This window comes from Peromyscus leucopus, chromosome 23, assembly GCF_004664715.2.
Source record: "Peromyscus leucopus breed LL Stock chromosome 23, UCI_PerLeu_2.1, whole genome shotgun sequence".
NCBI classification, from domain to species: Eukaryota; Metazoa; Chordata; class Mammalia; order Rodentia; family Cricetidae; genus Peromyscus; species Peromyscus leucopus.
Genome location: NC_051082.1, coordinates 28993467 through 29011182, shown reverse-complemented (window position 1 = coordinate 29011182; position 17716 = coordinate 28993467). Strand labels below are relative to the sequence as shown.

The 17716-nt window shown below is 50.7% G+C and overlaps 1 protein-coding gene across 1 annotated transcript; it reads right to left on the bottom strand.

The window, feature by feature from the left end:
• Positions 1-4: 4 nt before the first annotated feature.
• Positions 5-16339, bottom strand: Actl6b (actin like 6B). Its single transcript, XM_028861446.2, has 14 exons — positions 16199-16339; positions 15710-15786; positions 15188-15353; positions 14769-14869; positions 6598-6695; positions 5266-5360; positions 5093-5199; positions 3899-3988; positions 3667-3728; positions 3116-3230; positions 2888-2968; positions 2695-2790; positions 2407-2493; positions 5-290 (listed from the first exon to the last, which is right to left on the bottom strand). The coding sequence occupies exons 1-14, from the start codon at positions 16221-16223 to the stop codon at positions 210-212; spliced, it is 1281 nt and encodes a 426-aa protein (XP_028717279.1). The 5' UTR covers positions 16224-16339; the 3' UTR covers positions 5-209.
• Between the last annotated feature and the right edge of the window lie 1377 nt (positions 16340-17716).

The window sequence follows — 17716 nt, the reverse complement described above, 5'->3', positions numbered from 1 at the left end:
TTTTCTTAAAACTTTTTTTTTTTTTTAAACTTATTCCAACTCAGAAACATCACAGTCTAAGAAGATGTGGGTAAGAGAGGAGAGGGCAATGGGAGATGGAGGGTTCAGCGCTTTCGGAGGCCTGGCTGGTAGAACGCCCCTCTGGCACCGTCTCTGGCAACGTCTGTGGAGGGGGCGGGTGGGTGTTTGCGGAGAGGGTGGGGTCAACCTCAGGGGCACTTCCGCTCCACGCACTGCTTCCCTCCCTCCTCGTATTCCTGCTTGGAGATCCACATCTGCTGGAACGTGCCCTGGGAGAAAGGGGCAACATACGCTGTCAGGAGAGCCCTGGCGTCATCCCGCACGCCTCTACACGGTCACGTTGTTCCTTCTTACCTCCATGTCTCTCACCTGTATCCCTCCCCCTCACTGGGGGAATCTAGGCAGGGCCTCTACCACTGAGCCACACCCCAGCCCCTCACTGGGGGATTCTAGGCAGGAGCTCTACCACTGAGCCACACCCCAGCCCCTCACTGGGGGATTCTAGGCAGGGGCTCTACCACTGAGCCACACCCCAGCCCCTCACTGGGGGATTCTAGGCAGGGGCTCTACCACTGAGCCACACCCCAGCCCCTCACTGGGGGATTCTAGGCAGGTGCTCTACCACTGAGCCACACCCCAGCCCCTCACTGGGGGATTAAAAGTTCTTTGTTCGCCTGTGCCTGTGTTTGCATGTGTGATGATCGGCCTACGTGGACATATGGAGGACAGAGGGCAACCGCGGGTGTCTGTCTTCTCCCTCCACATTGAGGCGCTCTGTCTGGAAGACAGCTGGCCTGTTAGCTTCCGGAGCTGCTCCTATCTCCTCTCCCTGTTTTGCTGATAAGAGCGCCGAGATTACAGACAAATGCTCTCATGCTCCGATTTATGTGGGTTCTAGGGATTCAAACCCAGGTCCTCAGGCTTGTGCAGCAAGTGCTTTACCCACTGAGCCGTCCTCTCAGCCCTTGTGTTTATTTTCCTTTTATTTTTGACAAAGGGTTTCACTGAGTTGCCCAGACTGACCTTGACCTTGGGATCTTCCTGCCTCCTCCGCTTCCAGGTGAGCTGGGATTACCCCTCTGCCACACAGCCAGCTCCACACCATCATTCTGACACGGCCTGGCACCTCACTGCCACCCACCCCTGCTGCTCTTGAGGAATCCTGTCCTGGGCGGGCACCTCACACCGGCTCTTCTCACAGATGGCTGCTGGGCTTCCATCTGAAGGCTGGTGTCTCCAGCTCACGGGCAGCCTTCCTGGGCGACCTCATTGGTTCATCCCTGCCCCTCCCCAGCCTCTTGTTCCAGACTCAGACACCCAGCTGTGTCCTGGCCATTTCCTCCTGAATACCCTTGACCTTAAACTTTCTCTATTACTGAGCTCATCATCTTCCTGCAGGCTTTGCCCAGATCTAGTCTCCTTTGGCCTTCTCCCCCCTCTCCCCTCCCTCCCCTCCCCTCTCCCCTCCTGTTCCCTTCCCCCAGATCCCCTCTCTTTCTTTCAACAGGCTCTCATGTAACACAGGCTGGCCTTGAACTCCGTGTAGCTGAAAGCATTATTCTACCCTCCCAACCCACATATAAAATCTGGACATGATGGCATGCACTTTGAACCCCAGCACTGGGCAGGCAGAGACAGGTAGATCCCTGAGGCTCACAGGCCACCCAGCCTGCTCCGCATAGCCCCCTTGGCCATGCAGATCCCAGGCCATACCGTGGGATGGCTCACGACCCACCTGTCATCACCACATGACAGAGGGAGAAGGCTCTTCTATCTCAAATTCCAGGATGTCCCCTCTACTCACTGATGGCGGTGGCTGCCTCACCCAAACCGTATCCTCACCAATCTCTGCTTCTTGATTCGCACCCCGAGGGAGCCCCCAGGCTGCAGGGAGCACTCATTGATTGCGCTCTCTCCAGAACCATGTTTTCTTTTTCAGGGCTGGGGTTATATGTCTCAGTCAGTAAAGCGCTTGCTTTAGAAGCACAAGGACCTGAGTTCAGTCTCCAAAACCCATGTTAAACACACACACACACACACACACACACACACACCTCACACACACCTGTGCTGTCCTCCCAGGGGCAGGGATGTAGAGACAGGATTTGAGTTGACTGGGTGGCTAGCCTAGATGAATCAGTGACTTGTAGAACAGTGAGGGTCCCTGCCTTGAAAAACAAGGTGGGAGGCATCTGAGGAACAACAGCTCAGTTTGTTCTCTGGCAACAGGGTCTTGCTATGTAGGCCAGGCTGGCCTTGAACTTGAAATCCTCTTGCCTCGGCCTCTCTAGTGCTGGGATTACTAGGTGCATGTTGTCGAGTAAAAATGGGCATCCACCAGAGTCTCCTCTCCGAATACTCAGTGGCGTGCCCCCTCCCTCTCACCAGTGAGGCCAAGATGGAGCCCCCAATCCAGGGGCTGAACTTGCGTTCCATGGTGCTGTTGCTGGCGATGAGTTTCAGCCGCATGCTCTGGGGGAGAAAAGGGAGCGGGAGGAAGTGGACATCTAGATCCTGGGCAGGGACAAGGCTTGGGAGGCAGGGGGAAGCCACAGAGGCAGGCGCTCTGAGCATTTCCATGTAGGGGACTCAAGAGGGATTTGGGGTTTCAAGAGCTAAGCAGGGATTGGAATCCAGGCGCCCCGAGCCGGGTGGAGTCGGGTGGGCTCTTACCGGTGGGGTCTTCTGGGAAAGCTCTCGATTAAGCCTGTCTGTGAAGCCCTGGAGCAGCGTGTTCCCGCCAGTGACAATGACGCTACCGTAGAGACCCTGGGAGCAGGGAGAAGGGTGAGCCTGCAGAGGAGGCCCTTCCCTTCCTCCATGTTAGCCCTGGAGCCCTCGGCCCAGCCTTAGGTTCTGGCCTCACCGGGCGGATGTCAATGTCGCACATGCCGATGCTGGTGGTAACCACGTGACCCACTCCTAGCATGGTGTTCCCAGACAGGCCCTGTGGATAAAGGTGATGTGGACTTTGGGGATTCCCCCAAGGCCCTATCATCCTTCCCAGACTCCCCCACCACACCTCTGGATCCAAACTCCAGCCAGCCCCACCCCCACCAAAACCCAGCACCCAGCACCCAGCACCCAGCCAAACCTTGACATTGGAGGGATCAAAAAGGCCCTCGGGGATTCGAAGTCTCTCGGCACCGTAGTCTGTGTTGTAACCGTTGGGCATTTCATAATGCACAGTGGGCATCTGCGCAGCCACCCTGCCCAAGGAAGGAGCAAGACTAAGGACTACCAGGTGGGTGCTCTAGGGGTTCCCGTGAACCCCAATCATGTTCCCCCAATGGCGTCTCATGTAGCCCAGACATGCCTCCACCTCAACAAGTAGCAGAGGCTGGCCTTGAACTCTTGATTCTCTTGCCTCTGACTTCCAAGTGGGTTTCAAGCTTCTACCACTAAGATCCATAGAAGCAGGGCCGGGATGGACCCCGGATCTTTGAATGTCCTGGACAAGCTGAACTATCGTCCCAGCGTCACCCCCACCCCACCCAGTTTTTGAGACTGGGTCCTGCTGTGTAGGCCAGGCTGACCTGGGACTCTCCATCCTCCTGCCTCAACCTTCCTGCGTGCTGACATTGCAGGAACTGCAGTATGCCCGGCATCAGCTGTACCCTCCCTGCAGCGCTCGGCCCGACTCACTGTTCATCGTAAGGGGAGTCGGACACCTGCAGCACGGAGGCCTGGAAGTCTTGGATCACCTCCTGAGAAGCAGGGAGAGGGGAGGTCGGGCTGCCTTCTGTCTCCACCTCGAGCCCCCTCCCCAACTCCAGTCCACCCACAGTCACGCCCTCCACCTCCTCTAGTCACAGGGCAGGGGACCGGCGGCCGGCGGGGGGTGGGGGAGGGGAGCTCTTTTCAGCTACAGCCTCACGTTGCACATGTAGTTATGCCAGGACTTGGAGACTTGGGGTAGCTTCTCCTTCTTTTTCCAGTTTGGGGGGGCTCCCTCCCGGACAGGCTCCTGTGGGGACACAGTCTTTTGAGTGTCCTTCCCCAGCTGGCGCTTGCCCAGCCCATGGGCACGTCTGCCTTCCTGGCGCCGGCCCGCTGACCAGCCGTGAGGCTCGGCTCTGTCTCCAAGGAGACGGAGGAGTGACTTGTCACCCTTCCCTAACGGAGAAGGGAAGAGAGTGAGAGGCATGTGTGAAACACACGCTGCAGATGTGATCAGAAGGGCCTGAATCAGGGGCCAGGGATGTAGCCGAGTGGGTAGAGAGAGCACTTGCCTAACACGCAAGAAACCCAGGGTTTCATCCCAGCTCCCCCCCCCCCAGCATAAACCGGGTGTAATGTAGAATGTAGTTCTCTTATAATCCCAGCACTCAGGAGGTAGAGGCAGGAGGACTGAGAATTCAGAATCATCCTCAGTCTCATAGTGAGCTTGAGGCCAACCTGGGTTATGTGAGATCCCATCTCAAAACTCTAATTAATGGAGCTTTTTTCCTTCATCTGGGAAGCTTTCATATGATGCTCTGGGTCTTGTGGCAGAGGAATGACTTGAACCTGGGTTATTTTGTTGTTGTTGTTCAGATGGGTTTTTTTTTTTTTTTTTTTTGAGATGGGCTTGATGACGTCATCCAGGCTGGCCTTCTTATAGTCATAGTTGATGCGGTGCTAAGGATCCAAGTCAAGACTCCTTACGTGTCAAGACCTTGTTAACTGAGCCACATCCCTGGTCCTTGTTTATTTGCTTTTTGAGAGAGAGTGACTTGTGTGGCTTAGGCTGGCCCCCAGCTCGAGATGTTCCCAAGGCTGACCTTGAACTCCTGACTTTCCTCCCTCCACCTCTCAAGTGCTGGGATTACAGATGTGCTTCACCACATCTGGCTCAAGAATTTGGATCTGTCAGACCCTCGAACCCATCCCACTGGCCCTCACCCATCTATCAGTTGACTGCATGGCCTCAGCCATGACCTGAAGCCTGTCCCAATCTCTGGAAAATGAGGAACTAGATTCATGATCCTCTGGGGAATTCGGTCCATGGTCTCATGGGTCAGGGGACTGGTGGGTGTGAGGCCAGCGCCAGGGCTATCGATGGCACATCTGGGCGCGGCAGAGGCCCTACCTTGGCTGCAATCATGTAAGGGGGGATGATGTCAATGGCCATTTCCTGGAAGAGCTCCCGGCACTGCATGGAGATGAAGTCCCCTGCCAGGGGGGACTTGACGATGCCTGAAAGGAGAGGCTGTGTCAGAGCCAGGCTGCCCTGGGCCACCCTGCAGCCCTGACAAGGCCTACCTTGCTGTAGGACATAGCCATCGTGGACCGGGATGGCTGTAGTGTGGGTGGCCCCGCTGTCCAGCACCAGGCCTGTGGAGCGTCCATTTGCAAAGCTGGCGTGATTGGTCCATCAAGGAAATAGCAGCAGACAGTGAGAGAGTCAGGGTCAGGCCTTGGTCCCTCTCTGTGCTCTTGGGGTAAAGCCAGGCCTAGTCTGCAAAGCAACCCTGTGATCTACCTTTTTTTTCCTTTTGTTCTTTTTGCATATGTGCGCATGCATGCATGTGTGCGTTCGTGCGTGTATATGCATGTACATGTGTGTGTGTTTGCAGAGGCCCAAGGTTCATGTCGAGAGGCATCCTTGATCACTGTTCTGCTTTATTCATTCAGGAAAGTGCTCTCAGTGAAGTGTGCAGAGCTCTCTGCTCTGGCTCCTCTTGCTGGCCACCACCCCCTGAGGCTGTGTTTACCTGTAGGTCATCAAGCCTACCAGGCATACACGTGGGGTTCTGAGGACCCAGACTCTGGTCCTCACATCTGTGCGGCCCATTGCTGTCCATCGCTGAGCCGTCCCGTGGGGGTGCTGTGATCAAACCCCGTTCCTCTACAAGGGCAGCCATTGCTCCAGCCCCCTACCCCCCATATATGTATATGTAGTCCAGGCTAGCCTGGAACTTATTATGTAGCTCAGGCTGGCCTCAAACTAAAGGCAGTCACCCTGCCTTGGTCTCCAAAGTGCTAGAATTACAGTCTGCATTTCCTAACCTAGTGTATGTGGAGCTAGGAACTAGGGCCTCAGACGTGCGAGGACAGCCAGGCTCCATCCGCTTGTTCTTGGTTTTGGTAGCCCAGGCCTTGAATGCTAACTTCATCTCTTTAAGCCCTTTGAGTGGTAGGGTCCCAGGTACATGTGGTCCTGTGTCCTGTGGACTGTTTAAATTGGGGTCCCTGTCACCCCATACCTAGCACCAAGTTCAGTGTACCACCAATTCTGAAAAAAGACAATGACCAAAACTGGCCATTTGGGAAGGAGCCACCTCCACGCCACGTGTGTCCTTTCCCTCTGTGTCCCGACCCAGGGACCCAGTCAGTCCCTGATGTTTACTCGGCCCAACTCCTCCTGCTGAGATTGACCTATGGAACAGGGAAGGGCCATTAACCTGCTCCCCTTCCCCCAGCCCCAAGCCTTCAACCTATGGGGCTCCCTGCACTAGTGAGGTGCAAGGATGTGTCTTCCCACCCAAGATAGTGAGTGATCTCCAGGGAAGCAGGCCCAGCCCCGCTCCGCTCAGGGCATCTCACACACACCCCACCCAGGCCTCCGCCCGGCAGAGCCGAGCAGTAGGATACGCTGTGAGCACGGCTGTCTTGCATAAGAAGAAGGCAGGAATGTTGTACTGCTCGAACATCAGCTCCGTCAGTTTCTCCCGCTTGGCCCGGGTGTTCCACTGTGGAGAGAACACAGGAGTGGAGGGGACCAGATGGAGGCACAGCCAGAGTGTCTGTGTGAGTGTGTGTGTGTGTGTGTGTGTGTGTGTGTGTGTGTGTGTGTGTGCACATGTGCAGGCACACACAGCAACAAATACACTCATAGGAGCAAACACACATATATAGACGTTCCCACACAACGTGTTACATGTATGTATGTAAACAGATACATGGATTCAGACACAAATATGCACACCGATGCAAACGCTCCCATACATTTCACATACACGTATGCAAACGTTCTTACACACATGCATGTACATAAATATATACATATGACTTAGGCTAGGAAACAGGTCAAGGCCCTTGGCCCACATACACCTTTACAATGTAAGAACTACAAGGAACTTATTTGATTTTATTTTGTCGTGCGGGGGTTAAAACCGGTGGCCTGGGGCACGCAAGACAAGCACTCTGTCACTGACCTGTGTCCTCAGCCCTATTTTGTTTTGTACTTTAGTTTATTTTGACACAGGATCTAGCTGTGAAGCCCGAATTTCTTGTCTCAGATTGTTGATCTTCCTGCCAAGGTCTTCCAAGCATTGGTGTAACAGGTACACACCATCATGTCTGGTTAAGAATGTCGTTTTCCCATTTGTTTGTCTGTTGGTTTAGTGTGTGTGTGTGTGTGTGTGTGTGTGTGTCTGTCTGTCTGTCTGTCTGTCTGTCTATCTGTCTGTCTCTCTATGCATATGCCTGGGGAGACCAGAAGTTGAGTAAGGTGCCTCCACAGCCGCTCCCCACCCTATATTTTGAGGCGCGGTCTCTCATTGAACTTGGAGCTCACTAATTTTGCTAGGTTGGTAGCCAGCAAGCCACAGGGAATCTCTTGTGTCTGTCTCCCCAGAGCTGGGTTTGTGGGTGTTTGTTGCTGTACTCGGCTTTTTCACGTGGATGCTGGGGGTTGAGGTCAGGTCCTCACGCTTCTGTGGCAAACACTGCCAACTGAGCCACCTCCCTGGGCTTTTGGTTTGTTTGTTTGTTTTTGTTTTTGTTTTTTCAGAAAAGAACCTTCACAGCCCAGGGTGGCCTTGAACTTGATTGATACTTAGTTGAGGATGTACTTAAACTTTTGATCCTCCAGCCTCCATCTCTGAGCACTGGGACTGTGGGCCTGCGGTTTACGTGGTTGTCAGGAGTGGAAGCCACGGCTTCCTGCATGCTAGCGCAGTGTTCTACCAACCGAGCCACAGCCTCGGTCCCACAGTTCTTGGTGGGGCTGGATCTGGAGTCTCCATCCTTCCACGCCTGGCTCAGTCTTCCTTATTGTACACTCTACATCTCAGCCTCTTCCAGGCTTCCACCCCCACCCTAGTTATCTCAGATGCCAGGACGCAGGAGAAGACGATTTCTGGGTAACGACGGGAGACTGAATACAAACATCTAATTTTCCACCTCTCAAGATTCCAGCGAAAACAGAGACATTTTTAAAAGACAGAAACCTACAAAAGCCAGCAAGCACATGGAGAGATGTGCCACTAGGGGAATGCAAATCTAGCATCATTAGTCACTGGAGAAATGCAAATCAAAAGCATAATGAGGTCCTACTTCACACCTACATAGACAATGTGGGTAATTAAAAACCAGAGCGGCGGGGCTGGTGAGATGGTTCAGCTGGTAGAAGTGCCTGCTGCCAAGCCTGACGGCCTGAGTTCAATCCCCAGGGGCCACACGGTGGATGGACAGACCCGACTCCTGCAAGTTGACCTCTGACCTCCACATGTGTGCCATGGCATTCAGGTGCCAACATACAGACACGATAAACAAAGAACTGCCCCCCATATAAAAACTAGAAAGCAACCTGCTGATGAGAAATTGGAACCCTCTCGTCCCTGGCGGGCCCTGTAGAAGGAAGGGTTCAGCCACTGCAGAACGTCGCTGTTGGTCCCTCAACATATATTATAGAGAAGTTCCACAGGACCCAGTGGTTCCAGTGCTGGTTACGGACCCAAAATAAATGAAAGCGAGGGTCTGGAGAGAAGGCTCCGTGGCTGAGAACACTGGCTGCTCTCGCCGAGGACCCAGGGTTGGTTCCCAGCACCAATGTGGAGGCTCACAATGACCTGTCGGGATCCTATGCTCCCCTTCTATCATCCACAGGCACCAGGAACGCCCATGGTGCACACACATACATGGAGGCTAAATGCTCATACACATAAAATAAGAGAAAGAATCCTTTTCAAGAAGGCGAAAACAAGTACTAGAGGAAATCTTGGCACACAACAGCTGGTGGCTGGATACGTGAATGGATGGCTGGATACGTGAACTGTGGTATGTCTTTGAAGGGGAATATTGCTCACCCAAAACAAAGAAATGAAATGCTGATAAGTGTTACAACGTGGGTAACATAAAAATATGTTGAGTAAACAAACACAGATGCAGGACAGCAGGCAGCTCCAGGGTAGAAGGCCTGATCGCCATGCCAGCCTCTTAGTGCCAATCCCCACATCCAAAAGAGCACTGACGCAGAGTCATACTGTGTGATGCCATTTTTATGAACGCCCTGAGCAGGTATCTTTATGGGATGGAAGCAGGCAGGTGTAGTGATGCGTACCTGTGATCCCAGCACTGAGGAAGCTGAGGCAGGAGGATAGAGACTTTGCGCCTAAACCAGATTATGTAATGAGTTTCAGCTCACACAGTCAACGATTTAAGTAATGGATCCCTAAACTGTTTATCACACTCCATGTCTTTGGGCTGTTGTACACTCAAGCTCCCCAAGTTGATTCTTCAAAGGGAGTCAGTCTGAGCGTCCCAGAGCTGGTGGGACCCTTGACACAGATGGAAATGAAAATATTGTACTGAGATCTGAGTGATATCATGTATTTTCAGGACCCCCCCCCCCACACATACACACCCCATGCCTTCACTGGGCTCTAAGAAACGGGCAATCAGATAAATCTTGGGGTAGAAATATGTGACACCACATTGAAAAACAGGGGCTGGAGAGATGGCTCAGCTGTTAAGAGCATCTGCTGCTCTTGCAGAGGACCCGTGTTTGGTTCCCAGCATGCACATGGGACAGCTCACAGCCAGCTGTGACTCCAGCTGTCAGGGGATTTGATGTCTTCTGACCTCCACGGGAACTTGCACACATGTGAGCCTTCCCACACACAGACACATTGGCATGCACATAATTAAAAAATAACATAAATGATCTTACAAAATAAAACATGTTTTAAAAATCAAAACAATAGGGCTGGAGAGATGGCTCAGAGGTTAAGAGCACTGGCTGCTCTTCCAGGGGTTCTGAGTTCAATTCCCAGCACCCACAGGGTGACTCACAACCATCTATGATGAGATCTGGTGCCCTCTTCTGGTGTGCAGGCAGAACACTATATACATAATAAGGAAATAAATCTTAAAAAAAAAAAAAAACAATAAATAAGCTGGACAGTGGTAGCACATGCCTTTAGTCTCAGCACTCAGGAAGTAGAGCTGGTGGATCTCTGAGTTCAAGGCCAACCTGGTCTACAAAGCTAGTTCTAGGACAGCCAAGACTGTTACACAGTGAAACCCTGTCTCAAAAAAACCAAAATAGGGCTGGAGAGATGGCTCAGAGGTTAAGAGCACTGACTGCTCTTCCAAAGGACCTGAGTTCAATTCCCAGCACCCACATGGTGGCTCATAACCATCTGTAATGAGATCTAGTGCCCTCTTCTGTATACATAATAAATAAATAAATCTAAAAAAAAAAACCAAAATAATAATAATAATAGTTAATTTAATTAAAATGTAACTTAGGACTGGAGAGTTAGCTCAGCACATAAAGCTCTTACTTGCTGCTATTGCAGAGGACCTGAGTTCAATTCCTAACACTCTCAAGACAGATCACAGCCATTGATAACTCCAGGCCCGGGCAATCTGACACCTTCTTCTGACCTCCAAGGGCACCACACACACACATGGTACACACACACATGTGCAAAGAAAACACTCATACACATAAAATAATTTTTAAAAATCTAACAATTTTGGGAGGACTGCCCCTTTCTGAATGGAGACAGAGGAGGAGTGGATGGGGAGGGGGTAGATGGAAGTTGGGGGGAGGAAGCAGGAGGAGAGGAGGGGGGGAAACTGTGGTTGGAATGTAAAATAAATAAAAAATGTCAATAAAATAAAATTAAAATTAAAAAACTTTTCAGTTTAATTAAAAAAATTTATAAAGATGCCAAAGCAGAGATTTCCCTCAAAACCCCCTGCTCAAATAGTCCCATAGCAGAGAACATAGCAAGCCCCATACACCTTGCACAGGAGTTCACTCTTTCTCTCTCTAATGTACCACTTTTAAACAAAATCAGGCAATCCATTTGCATCTTCCAAAATAAGATGGATGCCAAAATATGGCTGGAAAAAACAGTGTAGGAGAGGGAAGATTCCTAATGACAAATTAGTGATATCTTTAGTAAAGGAACATGATATTGGACCCATGAAACAAAAACAAGATGCCCCAAAAAAGAACATTCATAGGGATGTGTCCCAGTGGTAGGCTTCTGCCTAGAATTCTTGAGGCCCTAATTTCAATCGCCAGTATCCCTCTCCTAGGAAAATAAAAATAGCCTTCAGATGTTTTCAGGCTCCAGTCATTTAAAAAGAAGACAGAAATTAAAAAGAATATTCACAGGAAACAAAAGAGCTTGTTGAGATTAAGGCTACAGGGGCAGATATAGTAAACTCAGTAAAATGGTTGGACAAGACAAAGTCTTGGAAATTAGAAGAAAGGGCAACGATGAAAAACAGAAGGGAAAATATAAGAAAATTAGGGAACCAATTTAGGGGGTGAAAATTATAAGTAATCAGATTTCCCAAGAGTGGAGACAGAAGAGATGGGGAGAAATAAAGAGTAAAAAGTTAATTAAATTTTCTACTCAAGCCAGGCGGTGGTGGCGCACTCCTTTAATTCCAGCACTTGGGAGGCAGAGGCAGGCGGATCTCTGTGAGTTCGAGGCCAACCTGGTCTACGGAATGAGATCTAGGACAGGCGCAAAGCTACACAGAGAAACCCTGTCTCAAATTTTTTTTTTTTTTTTTTGCTCAGTGGGCCAGTAGGTGCTTGCCACCAATCCTGATGACATAATTTGATTCCCAGATCTTACATGGCAAAAGAGGAGAGCCAAGTCCTGCAAGTTGTCTTCCGATGTACAATATGACACATTCCCCCTCTCTCACACATACACACAAATAAGAAACATGATACACACAAAGGCAGGAAATTACATAAAATTTTTTCACTTAACTGAAAGGCAAAGGTTTCTAAAACATTTTTTTTTCTGTTTTTTTTTTGTTTGTTTGTTTGTTTATTTGTTTTCAAGACAGGGTTTCTCTGTTGCTGGCTGTCCTAGAACTCTGTAGACCAGGCTGGCCTAGAACTCACAGAGATCCACCTGCCTCTTCCTCCCAAGTGCTGGAATTAAAGGTGTGTACCACCACTGGCCCCGCCCGGTGGTTTCCAGAACAATTAATAAAATATGCCAACCTCATGACATATCACAGTGAAGTTTTATAACATTTAGGATAGAGTGAAAATTCTAACTATTTTTTTTGGGGGGACAGTAAGATGGTTAAATACTTCTCAGTATTAACAGTAGATGTTCAAGGACAGCAGAAGGCACAGCTTTCAAGATCTGAAAAAAAACATCTTCCAGCTCAGAGTATGATACCTAGCTAAACTATCAACGCCAAGCCTCAGAAGAAATACTTCCTGTGATCTAAGTGGTTACTGAATTATCTACTCCATGAAAATAAAGGAGCAAGTCAAGAAAAGGACTCAAGGAACAGATACACCTGCTTTTCTCAGAAGAAAAACAAAGAGATTCTCCTAGGTAAGGCTGAAGGTTAGTGTAACCGCTATTTCCCAAATTTAAGCCAGAGTGGAATGTCTGGGCTCTGAGAGAAGTTTCCTCAGTAGGACTAAATTAATAGAATATATCATGGAATTAGTGTCTTGAGAAAATGCATAGATATCTGATGGGTAACCTAGGGTTACACTGATAAATTAAAATTTAAGTAAAATAAAAGACAATTCTTAGATCTGGGGAAGACAAAAGTTGCCTAAGAATGAAAAAGTAACCATGGTTTATTCCTGACTCAGCTCCTATTAGCCTGCAAGATATAAGAGAGCATAAACTCAGATTTTTTAAAAAAAATTGAGTCAGGGTTTTTCCTGTTACAGCTCTAGCTGTCCTGGAACTCAATTTGTAGACCAGGTTGGACTTGAACTCACAGAGATCTGACTGCCTCTGCCTCCTGAGTGCTGGGATTAAGGGTGTGCACCACCTTCCAGCTGTTTTTTTCTTTGTTTAAGTATAAAATATAACTGTACCTAAAGGTGGGAAAATGAGAACCACTTATGATACAGCCTGGTGGGGAAAGAAAGAGCTAATTTTTCATCTTCCATAGTAGAAAACCCTTGGATAATGCATCAAATAAAGCACAAGAGATGGTTCAGCCTGACAACCTGAACCTGAGTTCAATCCTCAGGCTAGAAGGCAAGAACTGACTCTTGCAAGCTGCCCTCTGAACTCTGCATTGACACTGTGGCATACTCACCTCCCCCCACCCCTAAACACACACGCAAAATAAAAACAATAAAATGCAATTTTTAAAATGCACAGAAAGGGGCTGGAGAGATGGCTCAATGGTTAAGAGAGCTTGCTCAGGTGAGGACCTGACTTCAGTTCCCAGCACCCACAATGGGTGGCTCACAACCGCCTTCACCTCTAGTTCCCGGGGATCGGATGCCCTCTTCTGGCTTCCATGGGGAATGCATGCATGTGATGCATCTACAGACGAGTTGGCCTATACACATACACATAATACAATTCTAAAGATACACTAAATAGTCAATGCAGTAATTCAAGTGTGGCGTTTAGAGATATGGAAGGAATGGGTCCTGATAGTATCTACCAGTAAGCTCAGCACTCAGGAGTCTGAGGCAGAGGGATCTCAAGTTTGAGGTCAGTATGAGCTACACAGGGAGACCTTGTCTCAAAAACCGACAAATGGGGCTGGTAAGAGGACTTGCTGGGTCAGGACACTTGCCGCCAAGTCTGACAGCCTGAGCTCAATCTCAGAGCCCACATGGCGGAGTTAAGTCCTACAAGTTGTCTTCTGACCTCCCCCACCCACACACACAAGTAAGAAGACAGACAAACAAAACATGAGAAAAGCACATAGGAAAAAAACAAAAAAGTCAACTGAAGTTGCAGCGTGGCCGAGGACATGACGCACGAAGCCCCACCCCTAGCTGAGGAACTGTTGTTGATTGACAGCTGTGGGAGAGGGAAAGAGAGGGCTCTCTTTAGAGATGAGGTTTCTGAGAGCTACCCATGCTCCAGGAGATGTCTTACACCCACGCACATAGAGACGGCGCTAGAGGGGCAACACTAAGTGGACTCAGTCTTCTTTGTTTGTTTGGCTGTTTGCTTTTTAAAGCACATGGAGTTGGGAGAGAAACGTGGTACAAGAAATAAGGGAAGAACTGGAGGGGAGGGTGGGGGTATATGTAATTAAAAAACATTATATGCATGTATGAAATTCTCAACAAAAAAGACATATAAGGATATATATATATATGAATCTCTTTATGTACTCCTCCTGGCTGTCCAGGAACTCATTATGTAGTTGAGGAAAACCTTGAATTGCTGATTCTCCTGCTTCTACCTCCTGAGTACTGGGATTACAGGCTTAACCTTTTCTCCCTTCGGTAGTGGGGATGGAACCCAGAGCCTTGTGCATGCTAGGCAAGCACTCTACCAACTGAGCTATAGTGGTAATGTGTGTATATGTAACGTTGACCAGAAAGTTAATTATAGTAAACAACCATGGGCAGTGGAGCGGATGGAGCAGAAGAGAGAAGGGGGAATGGAGAGTGGGGCGGGGGAGGAAAGCGTGCGGTTGACGGTGACAGGGAGAGAAGGAAAATTCTGGAAAGGAAGGTGAAGTGGCTGACAGCGGTGGCTCCCAGATAGAGGTGATGGTGGAAGGGATGTGTCCCCGGGGACGCAGGGTCCCGCGTGAGATGAGGCACTCACCGGAGCCTCCGACATGAGCACTGGGTGCAGGTTGGGCTCCGACTTGACGTGTTTGCTGTAGGTGTGGTCCAGGATGGCTCTGAAACACTCCCAGTCCTCAACTAGGGACAGAGGGCCAGCGCGGAGAGACAGACGGAAGGTGGGAAGGAAGGCAGGGATCAGAGACAGGAAGTAAAGGAGGGAGGAAGGCCGAGCCGAGAGGTAGGGAGTCCAACTTCAGCTGACAAGCACCCCCTCCCTTAAGTTCCAGAATTCTGGGGGGGGGGTTCCTGGTCTGAGACCCCTGTTGGGAGCAATGAGGAGGTTCTTGGGAGTTGGGCAGCAGCAAGCAGGACTCTGTGGGTGTGGAGATCTGTGTCCACACGTCGGGGGCGGGGCTCCCAGTCTTTTTCAGAAGGTGGTGGGTGGGGGCCCCTTACTCATGCCATTCTTGAGGGGCGACATGACCTCCGCTCCATCCCGAGGCACGTGCAGGGCGTTGGTGTCGATGTGGAAAATCTTCCCTTTCTTCTCTTTCTCCCCCTCCAGCTCCAGCCCGCCCCCCTCTTCTGCGGCCAGCAGCCCCACAGTGGTGGGGAAGTCAGCCTGGGAATGAGGAACGTGAGTGGGGAGCCAGGTTACTCCCTCCTTTTTTTGGAGATAGGGTCTCACGGTGGAACCCCAACTGGCCTGGAACTCTCTGTGTAGGCCAGGCTGGTCTCGAACTTACAGAGATCCGCATGTCTCTGCCTGCGTGCTGGGATTAAAGGAGTGTGCTACCATGCCCAGCTGGATCACCCCTTAGTCTAGTCCCTTGTCCAACTGTACTTTAGGCCCTCAGCCACCCCTCGGCTTCCTCCCCTCCACTCAGGTGAGCTACTTGGATTGAACTGTGCGAGCTGACCCGCCTGGCAGAGGGTGTCCCAGCCCCAGGGATTTGGGGAGGGGGCTGGAAGGCTCACCTTGGGGCAGTCCTCCCCAGCGTACCCAGCTCGGACTGAGAAGGAGCCAATATCAAAGACGAGCGCCCCCACCTCATCTGTGCAAGGAGACAGGTGTGTGAGGAGACCTCTCTCAAACTGTGCCCCTAAACATCTTGGAGAGGAGTCTGGGGGTATAACCACAGTTTGAACTTCAGCATGGAGTAAGTGGGAGATCCACCTGGACTTCAGAGCGTCCTGGAAGTGGCGGGTCAGAGCCACCAAAGTTCCCCCTCCTGCCTAGTGGCCTGGCAGGAAAAAGAAAGGTCCAGGGGCCAGGGTTGGGGGGCAGTGCACGCTTGGGAACCCGAAAAGGATGGAAAGCAGAAGTAGCGGGAGACCCAAACCTCAGGCTGGACCTGATGCAGTACGGAGGTGACAGGCCCGGGGATGCTCAGGGCTTGGGACGCGCGGGTTCGGGATGCAGGGCTGGAGACCAGGCCGAGAGCCCGGCGCCCCAGGCCGGCTCACCTCCGCCGTAGACGCCCCCGCTCATAGTGCCCTCTCTACGCGGCTCGCGGCCCGTGGGCGGCGGCGGGATCAGCACCGAGGCGGCCGGACAGCTCCCGGGATCCGGGCGGGGCGGGGCGCAGCGGCGGCCAATCAGGAGGCCGGATCCCCTGCCCCCAACGGCGCGGCCGATTGGTTACGAAGAGAGACAATAACCCGGCTGGGGGCCGCCGCTTTAAAGGGGCAGCCGCTTCTTACGCCGAGGTTGGGAGGGGGTGAGGGTCCAACAGCAGGAACCCTAGAGACTGGTTCAACACAGAGAGAAAGTAGGGAGGAGATGGAGACTCGGACTGCACAGGGTGACGGAGGGGACGGGACCCCTGATGGCATGGGACCCCTGTTTCCTTAGTGCTTATTTATTTATTTAAATGCAATTGAAGGAGAGGTCGCCAGAGCTGTTCATCCCTAGACTCCCGAGAAAGAAAGAGTCTACCACATTCAGCCTAAATGCTATCCTAGAGAGACGGGGAGATGGGAGGGGGTAGAGAGAGGACCCAGAGGAATATGTCTCTCCATCTCCCCCTGTGCCTTTCCACCTCTGTCTTTGGGCTTACTTATTTTGTAGACCAGGCTGGCCTCTGCCTCAGGTGCCACAACAACTGGTTTATTCTCTTTTATCTGGGGCAGGGTCTCATTTAGCCCAGACTATGCTCAAACTCACTATGTATCTGAGGATGACTTTGAACTTGTGACCTCCCTACCTCCACTTCCAGAGTGCCAGCACTACAAAGCCTATGCCAGAACCCCAGTTTGTGAGGCTCCCAGGCTGGAACCCAGGGCTTCATGCCTATTAGATATGAACTCTGCCAACTGAACCACGTCTCCAGCCCCTTCCCCTTCGTCTTTCTGATGGCGGTTTTTCCTTCCACCATTCCCCGGGTTCTTGACCTTGTACATAACACAGAATGTAACGTGTGTGTTCACGTGTTTTCATGTAGGCACCTGGCTAACCCAGTAAACTTATTGTTTCTTTTATTTATTTTTATTTTATGTGCATTGGTGTTTTGCCATGAGTGTTGGGTTCCCAGGAACCAGAGTTACAGACAGCTGTGAGCTGCCATGTGGGTGCTGAGAATTGAACCTGGGTCCTCTGGAAGAGCAGCCAGTGCTCTTAACCACTGAGGCATTTCTCCAGCCTCTGTTTCTTTTATTTTTGAGATTCTAATACATTACATAACTTCCTCCTTCCCTTTCTTCCCTCCAGACTCTCCCATATACCTCTCCTTGCTCTCTTTCAAATCTATGGTCTTTTTTTGGTATGTATATATGTGTATATTCCTAAATATAACCTGTTCGGTCTGTATGTTACTGTACATACGTTTTCAGGGCCGACCACTTGGTACTGAATAACTAACCGGCTTGCTCTTCCCTGGGGAAGACTATTTGCCATGCTCTCAGCACTCCAGTGAGCCTTCTTGATTTACCTATCTCTTTACCCAGATGCCTGTGATTTAATGTCATTCACCGGGAAATCCTGTT

What these genes read in the sequence shown, in the direction of transcription:
- Actl6b (XM_028861446.2), bottom strand. Translation starts at nt 16,223, where the DNA reads ATGAGCGGGGGCGTCTACGGCGGAG. An exon ending in TGGCTATGTCCTACAGCAAG is followed by an intron (nt 5,200 to 5,265) that starts GTAGGCCTTGTC and finishes CTCTCCTTTCAG; the next exon opens with GCATCGTCAAGTCCCCCCTG. An exon ending in GACTCCCCTTACGATGAACA is followed by an intron (nt 3,231 to 3,666) that starts GTGAGTCGGGCC and finishes TTCCTTGGGCAG; the next exon opens with GGTGGCTGCGCAGATGCCCA.